The sequence below is a fragment of the Scleropages formosus genome, chromosome 8, assembly GCF_900964775.1.
Source record: "Scleropages formosus chromosome 8, fSclFor1.1, whole genome shotgun sequence".
In the NCBI taxonomy this organism is placed as follows: domain Eukaryota; kingdom Metazoa; phylum Chordata; class Actinopteri; order Osteoglossiformes; family Osteoglossidae; genus Scleropages; species Scleropages formosus.
The window spans coordinates 12,713,483-12,727,508 of record NC_041813.1 but is presented as its reverse complement, the minus strand read 5'-3'; the positions used below and the strand labels follow the sequence as shown (position 1 = coordinate 12,727,508).

General features: G+C 48.7%; 1 protein-coding gene across 4 annotated transcripts in view; it reads right to left on the bottom strand.

Annotated features, from left to right (window-relative positions):
• Nucleotides 1-14,026, bottom strand: part of ptprub (protein tyrosine phosphatase receptor type Ub) — a 257,482-nt gene that overhangs the window by 20,528 nt on the left and 222,928 nt on the right. For all 4 annotated transcript variants that reach the window (XM_018766225.2, XM_018766226.2, XM_018766227.2 and 1 more), the window contains 4 exons: nucleotides 10,031-10,147; nucleotides 2,759-2,913; nucleotides 1,801-1,936; nucleotides 1,042-1,191 (listed from right to left, as the gene is read on the bottom strand). In XM_018766225.2, coding sequence (XP_018621741.1) covers nucleotides 1,042-1,191; nucleotides 1,801-1,936; nucleotides 2,759-2,913; nucleotides 10,031-10,147 — 558 coding nt within the window. The remainder of the gene's footprint in view (nucleotides 1-1,041; nucleotides 1,192-1,800; nucleotides 1,937-2,758; nucleotides 2,914-10,030; nucleotides 10,148-14,026) is intronic.

Below are 14,026 nucleotides of genomic sequence, written 5' to 3'. Positions count from 1 at the left end.
GAGGAGCTCGGAGTAGAGCCGCTGCTCCTCCGCATCGAGAGGAGCCAGTTGAGGTGGCTCGGGCATCTGTTCCGGATGCCTCCTGGACGCCTCCCTGGTGAGGTGTTCCGGGCTTGTCCCACTGGGAGAAGGCCTCGGGGCAGACCCAGGACACGTTGGAGAGACTATGTCTCCCGGCTGGCCTGGGAACGCCTTGGGGTTTCCCCAGAGGAACTGGAGGAGGTGTGCGGGGAGAGGGAAGTCTGGAGGACTCTGCTCGGACTGCTGCCCCCGCGACCCGGCCCCAGATAGCGGAAGAAGATGGATGGACTTACACTGATAAGATTATACACTTACTTACCCATTTATACAGCTGAGTTACTTTTGCTGAAGCAATTTAGGGTAAGTACCTTGCTCAAAGGCACTACAGCCAGAGGTGGGAATCACACAAAACCTTTGGATCTAAAGGCAGTAGCTCTGTGCTTCAACACCTCTGGATGAGGTAGAGATTGTACAATGATTTATGTGAGGAGGTTCATACAGGCCACATGCACACAAACACCCTAACAAACATGCATGTGCACACACACATAGCTGCCACCTCCAATAAGGCCTTGTGCCCCCACCCCACCCCACCCCACATTAATTAAGAAATAATCAGATGGTCCTTTTTCTCTGTACGATACAGGCTTCATTCTGGGGATACAGATGGAACGGCATCCACAGTCTTCAGTACTCACACGCACTCAACCTGTACATGCTGCACAAAGATTCCCAATGTGCTTGACTTGCCCTTCTGGAACCTTTACTGTTTATTTCTCTTACTGGGTTTTTCATTTTATTCTTGAGATTCTGCTTTTCTGGTGTTTGCTTTCAGCTATTTAATTTCCATTTGGCTTCTTTCCTCCACACTCTTGGCTTCATCAAGTCTGCAGTGTATAACCTTCAGCACTGTCTATGGTGGGTTAATGAGGTTATATGACTGCACCATAACAGACGGCCAGGGTCTCCGGTGGATTTGTGTGAGGATATGTGTGAACGTGTGTGATGCACTGATCCAACCTGAAATTCCTCACGCAGTTGGGATGAGTTGCTCTGGGAGTCCACCCTTAGCATCTCTTTGTAGGTGAGGGTAAACTCGTTGACTGGGATGACTGTCTCACCACACAGACACGCCTCCAGGATGGCATCATGGATGAAGATGTACTGTTCCTGCAAAACAAGAAAGAGAGGGAGAGAGAAAGAAAGTAATCACAGCAATGCACAGGGAAAAGGGAAAATAAAAATAAAAAAACTATTAATTCAATGCTTTGAGACCCTATACAGTGTGTATAGTAGGGTTGCTGATCGCAAGCCCAGGACAGCATGGTGATGTATGGGCCCAACCCAGCCTTTAAGACACCCCTCTATGAGATGTCTGGGGATGAGTGGGGGGAGAGAGACATCCTGTTCCTTACGAACTGTGTGGAATATAATAACAACACAGTATTATACATAGAAATGCAGTGAGTTTTGACCCCCAGGATGAAAGCTAAATTCGTCATATATTATAATAAGAAGATGAACACAAAAGTTTCAGTAAAGAAAGTCACAAAGAATTTTTTTATTTGATCTGAGGGAACAGCCACAGTTTGTGCATGTCCACATTAGAACCTGAAACTGAACATATGACTTTATCTAAAAACTGCACACTGCAAGGATTTTGTTCTGTATTTCTTATAAATAATTTCTAATTCAAGAAACCAGTAACACAACATGGAATTTACATAATGTAGTTTAAATATGTAAATGCCTGGCAGGTCACCAGGGCTGACCTCTCACCTCTGTCTGGATCATGTTGATGCGGCGCGAGCAGAGCGTTTTTACGCAATTATAGATGTCCACCACACCTTCACACTCGGCCATATCCAACATGACATCCAGCACAATGTAGCAGCCAGTTCGGCCTGCCCCGATGCTGCAATGTCAACAGAGGTTCAATAGTGGGGAAGGGGGAAAGGGGAAAGGAGTGTCACACATACTGAGCTTATTCATTGCACTGACCTCTCATCCTGCCAGTCACAAATGCATAAGAGGGCTGGGTGTCAATCATATAGTCTGTTCATTTGTGTTCATGACAGAAAACCCAGGAAGTGATGTTTCCCTAACTCTAATCACCAGGTTCCATATGCCAGAGAATTAGATGTACACTCATCTAACATGTGACAGCCTACTCAAGATATAGGAGTAAATATTGGCTGTGAGCAAGATCAATTGACAAGCTTCCTTTGATTGAGGTCTCACTGATGTCCAGGATAGAAACATTTACACATACACCAAAACAAAACATTTCTGGTACTAATTGAGGAATTTGATTGTTATACTCTATATTTGTTATTTATTTATTTGTATTTTTACATTTATTTTATTTTCTTACTGACTCACACTCTCATATTTGTTAACCGCTTGTCCAAGTCAGGGTTGCAGTGGAATATTCCAAGTGCATAAAGCGCTAGACTAGATGGGACGCTCCATTGCAAGGTAGTATTATTTTTTTAAAAATTTTTTTCCTTTATCACTGTTAATTGCAAAATAAGGTACAATAATAATCCTGTGTATATGATTGATCACTCATTGCTTTGGAAACACCAGTGTATCAAAATATCTCATGCTAATACACACTAAAATTGAAATGGAAATTGAATAACAACCAGGAGGTAAAGTTTGTACAGGATAGCAGGAAGTGGTGTTTGGGTGTCGGTCAAAGGCACAAAGTAATGCAGTCATATGTGGGCCTCACCTGCAGTGCACCACGACCGGCCCAGCATCTGGAGGCGTGGAGCTCTTAACACGGCGGATGAAGGCTAGCAGACCTGTGGCGTGGTATGGCACCCCATGCTCTGGCCATGAGGTGAAATGGAACTGGCGCACCTCATGCTTTGCTGGGTAGCCTCTCTGTGGATACAGCATTCAGTCATTGGCACTTCATCAGTGTTTTCCTGTTCTAATCAAATGTCCACCCTTGGCCATATCCAACATGACATCCAGCACAATGCAGTAGCCAGTTCGGCCTGCCCCGAAGCTGCAATGTCAACAGACCTTCCTTACTTTAATTTTCTCTGGTAAAGTTGCCCAGCTGCATAAATCAGTGCAAGTAGCTTAAAGTTGTAAGTGACTTTGGAGAAACATGTCAGGTAAATGAATGATTAATGAACTCATTAATCCATTTATACAGTACATTTAGTAACTTAGCAGACGCTTTTCTCCAAAGCAACTTACAATGGATAGTGTTAACTAGCACACACACCTTATTCAACAAGGTGACTTACACTGCTAGATACACTACTTACAATGGGTCACTCATCCATATGTCAATGGAACACTCTGTCTCTGTCACTCACACACTATGGGGGGACCTGAACAGCATGTCTTTGGACTGAGGGAGGAAACCCACACAGACACAGGGAGAACACGCAAACTCCACACAGACTGAGCAGGGATCAAACCCACATTCTCTCGCACCACAGAGGCACTGTGAGACAGCAACACTACTCATTGTGCCACCATACTGCCACTAGAATGTTCTATGGCAGGTTTCACAGTGGATAAAGTCAGTACCTTGTTTCTGATGTGCATCCCACCTCCTGCTGTAGTACCCCTAAGCACTAGGTAATTAGTACCCCTGCATGGATATAGTAAGAATACTGTAACAACCTGCATTACTGTGTTCGAGCGGGAAATGTGTTAATTGATTAGCATTCGGTGACGTATGGAGAATATAGGGGGTGTTTGCATCTGCCAAAGAGGGAGAAAAAGAAGAGAGCCTGGGGGCGCTAAGTAGGCTGGCTTGATGCGCAGGTCCTAGAGGAAACGGGATCCTCGGACTGAGAGCATTATTTCCCTGTGCGATGGTGTTCGAATAAAACGTTCAAAATGAACGCTGCCGCTGCGTCCTTCTTCATTCCATCCAAACCCATGGCTTTGACACCAATGTGGAGTGCAGAGTGGGATGGGGCAGGACCATGAGAGGCTGGAGTCGGGAGCAACTGAACACTGAAGAGGAGGAAGGGAAAACTGGCGCGAGAACAAAAGCCAGTCATCCGGGAAAAAAAAATGCTTGCGACGGTGGAGTGTGCAGCGGAGAAGTTGTTGTGGAACACAGGTGTCCAGGGGGACCCTGGGGAAGCGCACGCTGTGGTGAAGACAGCAGATAAGGGCTGCGGGGTGCCGCTGGAGATGGGCGAGCAGGTCGAGTGGGGTATCCCTGAGCCCAGGAAAAGTGCGGCAGAAAGAGGCAGCGAACCACCGGCAGGTGCAGAGGAAAGTCGCCCTGCAGAGAGCGCCGCTTTCCCGGAGAGGTCGGACGACGTGTTGGACGACGTGGAGCAGCACGCCTTGTCTGAGGACAGGCAGGGTTCCATGGCAGAGGAGCGCGAATTCCCAGAAATGAAGATTTCGCTGCTTTTCTAAAGGAAGCGCCTAGCCTGCTTGGAGCCCTGGCGAGCTTTTTAAAGTTAGAGCAGCGCAGTGGAGCAAATGCCATGAAAGCAGAAAGGCTGCGCAATGACAAGCAGCCGGGTTTATGAGCGTCACGGCGGGTTCGGCGTGTGGCGAAGCAGCAGAGGCGTGAGCGGCAAGCTTGGGGGCTTGCCCTGGTCCTCTGCCGAAAGATGGCCGAGCAGCAAGAGCTGCGGTAAGACGGCTGGGGGTGAAAGGGGGGTGTTCGCCCCCGACAACGGAACTGGGACAGCGCAGGGGGACTGCGGAGACTGGACCCAACAGTCCTGCAAGGGCTGGTCAGCTGCAGGAAGCGCAAGGCGGCTGGCAAAAGGCACGTGGGTGCCACCATGTCTGGTATGAGCCGCATGCGAGTGAAGGAGCGGTGCTGGGACCCAGGCCGGGCGGATAAGGGACCGAGGATGGCCGCCTCAACCCCTGAGCACACCGCCATCATGGGCTACTGTGATTGTCCCCGCCCCAACCACAGCACTGAACGTCCGGGACCCACACTCCCGAGTGGAGGCACGCAAGGGACAATGCTGGACATTGCTGGGCAGGCAGCAGTGGGGACACTGCTATTCTTTTTGAGAGGGGGCTATGTAACGACCCACGTTACTGTGTTCCAGTGGGAAATGTGTTAATTGTTAATTGGTTAGCATTCGGTTACAATCCTGTGCCGGCTGTGCTCACCTAGTTAGCACCTATGCACCAACCCTCGGTGCTTCGCCCGAAACAAAAGACCGGTTTTACAACGATCTCCATGCCAACCCGGAACGCATACCTGCAAATGAGCAAGTATACCTTCTGGGTGATTTTAATGCAAGAGTAGGAGCTAATCGGGATTCTTGGCCCTCATGCTTAGGCTATTTCGGTGTGGGAAAAATGAATGGAAATGGACAGCGCCTTCTGGAACTCTGCACATATCACAACCTGTGCATTACTAACACCTTCTTCAACACAAAACCACAGCACAGGGTTTCCTGGAGACATCCACGCTCAAAGCACTGGCACCAGCTGGACTTGGTGATCACTAGGCGAACTTGAACAATGTCTTCTTTACACGCAGCTTCCAGAGCGCTGACTGCGATATGGATCACTCGCTTGTGTGTTCAAAAGTTAAGCTGATGCCCAAGCAGTTACATCATTTGAAACCCTATGGGAAGCCCCGCATCGATGGAAACAAGGCACTGCATATAGAGACGGCAAAGATATTCCGTGACTGCCTTGAGAAAACGCTACCCACCAGATGCGTTACAGAAAGCGTCACCTCGAAGTGGGATCACCTAAGGGACACTATTCGTGACACGGCCTTGGCAGTTTTCGGGAGGAAGTCTAGGAAAGTGAACGATTGGTTTGAGGAGTACTTTGACGTGATGATTCCAGCCGTTGAGAAGAAACGTTCCGCCTTTCTGGAACACAAACGATCACCCTGCGTGAACACCAAGCGAGCGCTGAGAGCAGCCAGAGCAGAAGTTCAGCGAACAGCTAGGCGGTGTGCGAACGACTACTGGCTCAACTTGTGTAACAAGATTCAGATCCATGCCAGCTTCTGTCATCTCTGGGAGATGTATGATGGCATCAAGCAAGCTATCGGTCCCAGGCAGAATAAGACAGCTCCTCTGAAGTCCAAGTCAGGTGATATTATAACCGACAAAACCAAACAGATGAAGCGCTGGCTGGAATATTTCTCCGAACTGTATGACCTCGAGAGCACAGTGTCAGACACCGCTCTTGAAGCCATTGAACAGTTGCCACTCATGAGTGAGCTGGATGACCTGCCCACGGTGGAGGAACTCAAGAACGCCATCAACCACCTAGTTGCTGGTAAAGCTCCAGGACAGGACGGCATACCGCCAGAAGTCATCAAGTGTGCGAGAGATGCTCTTCTGCAACCTCTCCATGAGTTACTGTGTCAGTGCTGGGAAGAAGGTGTGGTACCACAGGATATGCGAAATACCACGATTGTAACTCTCTACAAGAACAAGGGAGACCAAAGTGACTGTAACAACTACCGTGGCATCTCACTCCTCAGTGTTACTGGGAAACTCTTTGCTCAAGTTGTCCTCAGAAGGCTTCAAAAAATTGCCGAGCGGATTTACCTGGAATCACAATGCGGCTTCCGTGCCGGATGATCAACCGTTGATATGATCTTCTCCTTGAGGCAGCTGCAGGAAAAGTGTAGAGAGCAAAGGAAACCCTTGTACGTCACTTTCATCGATCTGACCAAGGCGTTTGATACCGTCAGCAGAAGTGGGCTTTTCTGGGTTCTCGGCAAAATCGGCTGTCCGCCTAAGCTACTAAAGCTGATTCAATCCTTCCATGCTGATATGCAGGGCACAGTCCGTTTCAATGGATCAACGTCTGACGCTTTTAGCATCAAAAGTGGTATCAAGCAGGGATGCGTGCTCGCTCCAACTCTTTTTGGGATCTTCTTCGCAGTGCTGCTGAAGCAAGCCTTCGGAAACTCCACAGAGGGGGTTTACCTACACACCCGAAGTGACGGGAACCTGTTTAACCTCGCAAGGCTTAAGGCCCGGTCGAAGGTACGAAAGGTTTTCATCCGTGATATGCTGTTTGCCGATGACGCTGCTCTGGTGTCACACACACAGGAAGAGCTTCAGCGGCAAATGGATTGCTTCTCTCGCACAGTTGAGGCCTTTGGTCTCAAAATAAGCTTGGAGAAAACCAATGTTATGGGACAAAGTACCCCTCAACCTCCATCAATCTCCATCGGCAACTACGCTCTTGAGGTCGTTCACGCATTCAATTACCTCGGGTCGACCATCACAGGTACCATGTCACTGGAGCCTGAGCTCAATAAAAGAATAGGAAAAGCCGCCATGACTCTGTCCAGTCTCAGCAGGAGAGTGTGGATGAATGGCATGCTCTCCAGGCGTACTAAGATCAAAGTTTACTGTGCTTGCGTTCTTGGAGTTCTGCTCTACGGAAGTGAAACATGGACTTTGTATGCCCACCAGGAGAAAAGATTGAACACATTCCACCTGCGTTGTCTCAGACGCATCCTCCAGATCTCGTGGAAGGACAAAGTTACTAACAGTGACGTCCTTAATCAGGCTGGATTGCCAAGCATGCAGACCATCCTCAGGCAACGCAGGCTACGGTGGCTAGGGCACGTTCGTCGGATGGATGATGGAAGGATCCCGAAAGACATCCTGTATGGGGAACTGGCCTTTGGTGTACGTCCAACCGGACGGCCCCATTTGCGCTTCAAGGATGTGTGCAAAAAGGATTTGAGAGAGCTTGACATTAATGTGAACGGCCGGGAGGAGCTGGCAACTGATCGTTGCAGCTGGAGGCGGGAACTTCATCAAGGTTTGGGACGTGGCGAACAAAAGCTGCGACTACAGGCTGAGGAGAGGCGAAGACGCAGGAAGGTCAGGCTTCAAGTGGAACATATGAACAGCACCCAGCACATCTGTTGCAACTGCGGCAAGGACTGTCATTCTCATTTGGGCCTCCGCAGTCATGGCCGGCGATGCAAACCACCGTGAAGTGGACAAAACCAAGGCGCAATTCCATGGGCTTTCTAGACTGATGGATGCCAATGATGATGATGGTTAGCATTCGGTGACGTATGGGGAATATGAGGGGGTGTTTGCGTCTGCCAAAGAGGGAGAAAGAGAAGAAAGCCTGGGGGTGCTAAGCAGGCTGGCTTGACGTGCAGGTCCTGGAAGAAACGGGGTCCTCGGACTGACAGAGTTATTTCCCTGTGCGTCGGTGTTCGAATAAAATGTTCAAAATGAACGCTGCCTCTGCGCCCTTCTTTGCCCCATCCAAACCCACGGTGCTGCGCGCCACAACATTCTTAATTACTATAAGCTACCACTTACACTGTAAGTGATATTGGACGCAGCTAAACAAAAAAATAGAAGTGAATATCTCAGGCTAAGGTTCTTAAATATGTAGAAGTCCTTACATACAACCCATACAGATTAATGATGCCTTGAATCTGTCATTAAGACAGAAAGCAGTCAAGTGGTCAGACTACTGTCAGACAGACAGGCTTGTCCCACAACCTTGTATATAATGTGAATTGCTCTCATTGCTAATATGAGATAAAAAAAATTCTAAAAATGAGCATTCCTCAACACCATGCAGTCTTCTATCACACTTCCCTCTTCACTTATTATCACAAATGTCTTGGTGTATTCTAACGCATAACTGCTGTCACTTCAAGCCCCGGTGACTGCTCTGTTGTGTTGCCAACAGTGACAGGTCAGTTACCCTTGAGCTCCAGCAGACAGTCAGCACCACCGTGTCAGTTGAGCCTGAGGGCTCTGCTAGGAATGTCACTCCTTTTTCACCACTCCAAAAGAATTTGGCAATGGTAGCTTTTAAAAGGGACAGGAGAAGGCAGCATGAGCAGATCAATCCCAGGGTGCCCTTTCCCAATTAAAGGGGGACTTTACTGTCACCTGAATGAGAGGTAGATGCTGCCTTTGAGGAGAATGTGTGACAATGCCCCTGCTATCAGAGTCTGGTTGCCCTAGGCCATAAACAAACAGGGACTAACAGGACAGCACAGTGGAGCATTTAAAGGCATGGTCCTTGGCATTTGTAGAGGGGGGGGGATAGAGTGTTTGGGGAATTGTCTTTGCTGTTTATGCAGACACAATTATCCTGCATGACCTCAGGACTCATTGATCACATAGGCCTGTTTCGCCAAGTAGTTGGTATTCTTTGCAGATATGTTCGTACCAGCAAAGGATTTGTGTACTGACTCTGACTACAAGTTCTGGAGAACACTGGATTGTGTGAAGGAGGAGGAGATGAGGGAAGTGGTAGAGCAGTGGACTCAAAATAAAACAATCCATTCTATTACTGTAATTTCCATTATGCTCCTTTTTTGCCAGTGAATGGAGAGCAGCAGCCCCTTGTCACTAATGGCACGTATTGTCTTGTGTTGTTCAAGAGGGGATGCTGGCAAAAGAGGCTCATAATGGATACAGATTGGCTCATATGTTTGGGGCAGAGACAGAACTGCCTCAAACAAGCCAAATGCAGAGATGAGCAGACAAGGTCATTTACATTTATTTAACAGACACTTATCTATAAGGGGCCTTCCAATGGCTACTATGTAGTGTTACCAACCCACACACCTCATTGACCATGGTGATTTACACTGCTGGGTACACTACTTATAATGGGGTTACTCATCAATACATTAGTGGAACACTCTATCTCTGTCACTCACACACTGTGGGTGAACCAGAGCAGCATGTCTTAGGACTGTTGGAGGAAACCCACACAGGCACGGGAAGAACATGCAAACTCCACACAGACTGAGCAGGGATCAAATCCACATCCTCTCGCCCAGGCACAGTCAGACAGCAGTGCTACTTGCTGTGCCCCCGGGCTGTTCATTTGATATCACTTTGTGATTTAATGGTGAGGGAAAACATTAAGAAAAAATTAGGAGAAAGTTCTATGAAAACTGGCATCAAGAGCACTGGCCAGCAGCACATGATGCAGAGAGGCAGAACAGGGCAACAGTGTGGCAGCATTCAGCATCATGTTGCTGGCATGCTACTGGGTATGAGGGCCGGCTTACCCGCTCCAGAGCAAAAGTGCGGACAGTATACTCCGCAAGTGTCTCTATCTTCAGCAATGTGATCTTGATGTCGCCGTACATGTCGCTGTCATCCGGCCAGTACTTACAGCATTTCACCTGCTCAGACAGCACATGATGAACATGAATTATAATTAGTAACAGTTTTAGTTATACCACTGTGCAGTGTACAGCACAAAATTTCAATACGTTTTATTGCTGCTTATGTCACATCCACACCCGCACCGCAATCGATAGCACCTGACATAGATCAAGCACACACACACACACACACACACACACACACATTTTCAGAACCGCTTGTCCCATACGGGGTCGCGGGGAACCGGAGCCAACCCGGCAACACAGGGCGTAAGGCCGGAGGGGGAGGGGACACACCCAGGATGGGATGCCAGTCCGTCGCAAGGCACCCCTAGCGGGACTTGAACCCCAGACCCACCGGAGAGCAGGACTGTGGTCCAACCCACTGCACCCCCTATAGATCAAGCACATGATGACAATTAGAACACTCAGCTTTAAAAGACCCTCCTCAGCTCCTTCACACTTGTGGAATCTCACTGAGACAACCATCCTGATTGCCTTGTCTTTGCTTTTGCACAAAGCCTGCAACACTACTTCACTCTAATTTTCCCACACGTTATGGTTACAAAGCAGAATTACAGACATAAAACAACATTCTTTTCAGCTCTTTTCAGCAAAGCTTAAATTTTTCTCTCACACGGTCATGCCCCAATCTTCTTCATTCCTAGTTCCATTCTTCGCTCCTCGGTTTATGACCATTCGCCTCGCCCCCTGACTACGCCCATGGATCCTTGCTCCCCTCCAACTGTTGATCGACCGATTCTTCACCAACAAGAACTCGCCTGACCCCTCAGTACCTGACAAACAATCCTGCGCTTGGGTCCAACTGTTCTCACATCCTCAGTTCTGCATGACAGAAGAAGATTCTGCTTTTAACATGGACTCAGCAGCAGCAGCGCACACGCTACCATCTGAACCGCTTGTCCCATTCCGGGTTGCGGGGAGCCAGAGCCTAACCCAGCAACACAGGGTGTTAAGGCTGGAGGGGCGGGGGGAACGCACCCAGGACGGGATGCCAGTCCACCACAAGGCACCCTAAGTGGGACTTGAACCCCAGACCCACTGCAGAGCAGGACCCGGTCCAACCCACTGCACCACTATATCCCCCCCAGCAGCAACCAGATGTCTAAAAACTGGTCTGCAGGAATTCCAACGTTCGTTGTGCCTGGAAACAGATTCAAGAGCTGAAACGACGCAAACTTCACTGCCAGACCCAACCTGGCCTGTGAGAATCTACAATACCCCCAGCTGGCCACAAGGGATGCCCCAACACCCTTGTGCGTCGGTCAAGGACACCTGTCCCCCACCGAAAGACAGTGATGTCTCTAAAAGGGCCTTTGCCACTACTGCAGTGGTTCATGCCACTTTCTAGCAACTGTCCTTAGCGCCCCTCCACTGGAGCTTCCCGTACATGCCACTGGGTGAGTGACCTCCTCTCTCCAGCCTCACAGCTCACAGTTCTCATTGTTCTGTCCTGGGACGGAGGTACCTGCCAGATAGTCAAGCATGCGTTTGTAGACTCCAGAGCAGCTAGTAGGCTTCATGGACATCGCTTTTGCGCAGTCACATGGCATCCCCACACAAAGTTGTGAAGTTAAGTTACAGGTTAACTTGATGGACCACCACTGGGGAAGGGTGTACTGGAGTCCTGCACACAGGGGCTTGAGGTTTAGATAGGGACTTGGCATAGGAAAGTACTCTCATTTTTTCTGATCATGTCCCCCTGACACGCCAGTCACTCTGGGGTACACCTGGCTGGCTTAACATGACTCCATGTTCTCCTGGAGTTCAAACGAGTTGATTTCATGGGGAGAGCAGTGCGCCTCCTCTTGCCTGTCCCTGCTTTGTCGAGCTATGTTGATCAAGAGCCCTTGGTTCACACAGCCTCTGACTGTGCCAGACGAATATACAGACCTCATGGAGGTCTTTAGCAAACCGCACGTTTGCCCTACCTCCACACCATCCATGGGACTGTGCCATTGACCTCCTGCCGGGAACATCTCCTCCAAGGGGCTGGGTTTATCCACTGTCCCTACCAGAGCAGAAGGCCATGGAAGAATGTATGTCTGAGGCTCTATCCTTGGGTATCATTAGGCTATTTACCTCACCGGCCTCGGCTCCTCTTTGTGGGGAAAAAGGACAGTGGCCTGCACCCCTGTACTGAAAACAGATACGTCAACGAGATCACTGTAAAATACCCTCATTCCTTGCCATTAATCACAGCTGCGCTAAAACAGGTCCACGGTGCATAGGTTTTTACCAAATCAGACCTGTGCGACGCATATAATTTGATCAGTATATGGGAGGGGGATGAATGGAAGATGCTGTTTAGCACCGCCCTGGGCCACAATGAATACCCGATCATACATTTCGGTCTAGCTAACACTCCCTCTGTATTCCAGGCCTTCGTAAATCATGTGCTGGGGAATTTGCTGAATAAGTGTGTACCTCGACAACATCCTGGTGTTTTCGCGTTCTATAACTGAGCATGTGGCACACGTGAGACAGGTGCTCAGCCACTTTAGACAACGGTCTCTTCGTTAAGGGTGAGAAATGCCTTTTTCACCAGGAGCGCGTAGCCTTCCTGGCTTTCATCCTTGGCCCAGATGGGGTGGCAATGGACCCGGCTAAGGTTCAGACAGTGCTAGATTGGCCCCGTCCGACCTCCTTGAAGACTCTACAGCAGTTTTTGGGGTTTGCAAACTTTTACCGCCGATTCATTCGCAGTTTTAGTAGCCTCGCTGCTCACCTCTCCCGTCAAGAGTAAAGGGTCCCAGCTCACCTGGCAGCCAGAAGCCCTTGAGGCATTCCAGGACCTCAAGTGGTGTATTATGACCACCCTTATCCTTAGGAACCCTGATCCATCGCTACCTTTTGTTGTCGAGATGGATCCCTCGACTGTAGGTGTGTGTGCAGTTTTGCCACAGACACGGGGAACCCCAGCCAAGCTGCATATTTTTCATGCAAGATGTCGCCCACCGAGCGCAATTATGAGACTGGTAATAGGGAATTGTTAGCTATTAAGCTGGCTTTAGAGGAGTGGAGGCACTGGTTAGAGGGGGCCACTCACCTGTTCTTGGTCCTTACAGACCACCAGAACCTAGAGTACCTGAGGCAGCCCGTTGTCTCAACCCTTGACAAGCCTGTTGGGCTCTTTTATTTAGCAGGTTCCAGTTCACATATCACCTTGGCTCCAAGAACACCAAGGCTAACACTCTGTCCCAGCTGTACGACAAGTCCCAACCCTAGACTGGTCTGAGACCATCCTGCTTGGCACCCTGGTTCCTCTGAGGTCCTCGCAGTAGACTCCTGGTTCTAGAACAGTGAGACAGCTTGGTGGGCAGTGCGGGAATATCTTCGACCAACTCTTTGCCAGTCCCCAACAACGAGAACTCGCCTGACCCCTCGGTACCTGACAAACAATCCTGCACTTGGGTCCAGCCGTTCCCACGTCCTTGGTTCTGCATGACAACTTATAGTTAGTTATATGTACATCAAATTCAAGTGCTACATTTATTTGTGCTTATGTCTTAATTCCTTATCAAAATTTATTGTCCTGGTTCCTCATCTTAGCAAAACCACAGGGGACTGATAGTCTGTAATTCCTTTTGTTTGTAACTTCAAAGTCATTTTTACCATTGAGTCTCAATCAATAAATGCTTAACATTGCAGAAATTTCTTCAGTTATTTAGAAATCAGGAGCTGTAAAAGTGTATATAGTTACAATAAATAAAGATTGTAAGGCTTTTAAATAGTTATTGAGTTTGAGCTAAATTAAATTTGAAACTAATTGAAAATAATAAAAATATACTGTCTCCACAAATTCCTTCTGAATGCTGATTGGTGAGTAATTCATCCCAAAAACTTGTGTAACAGTCCTCATTTTTTAAATCACTC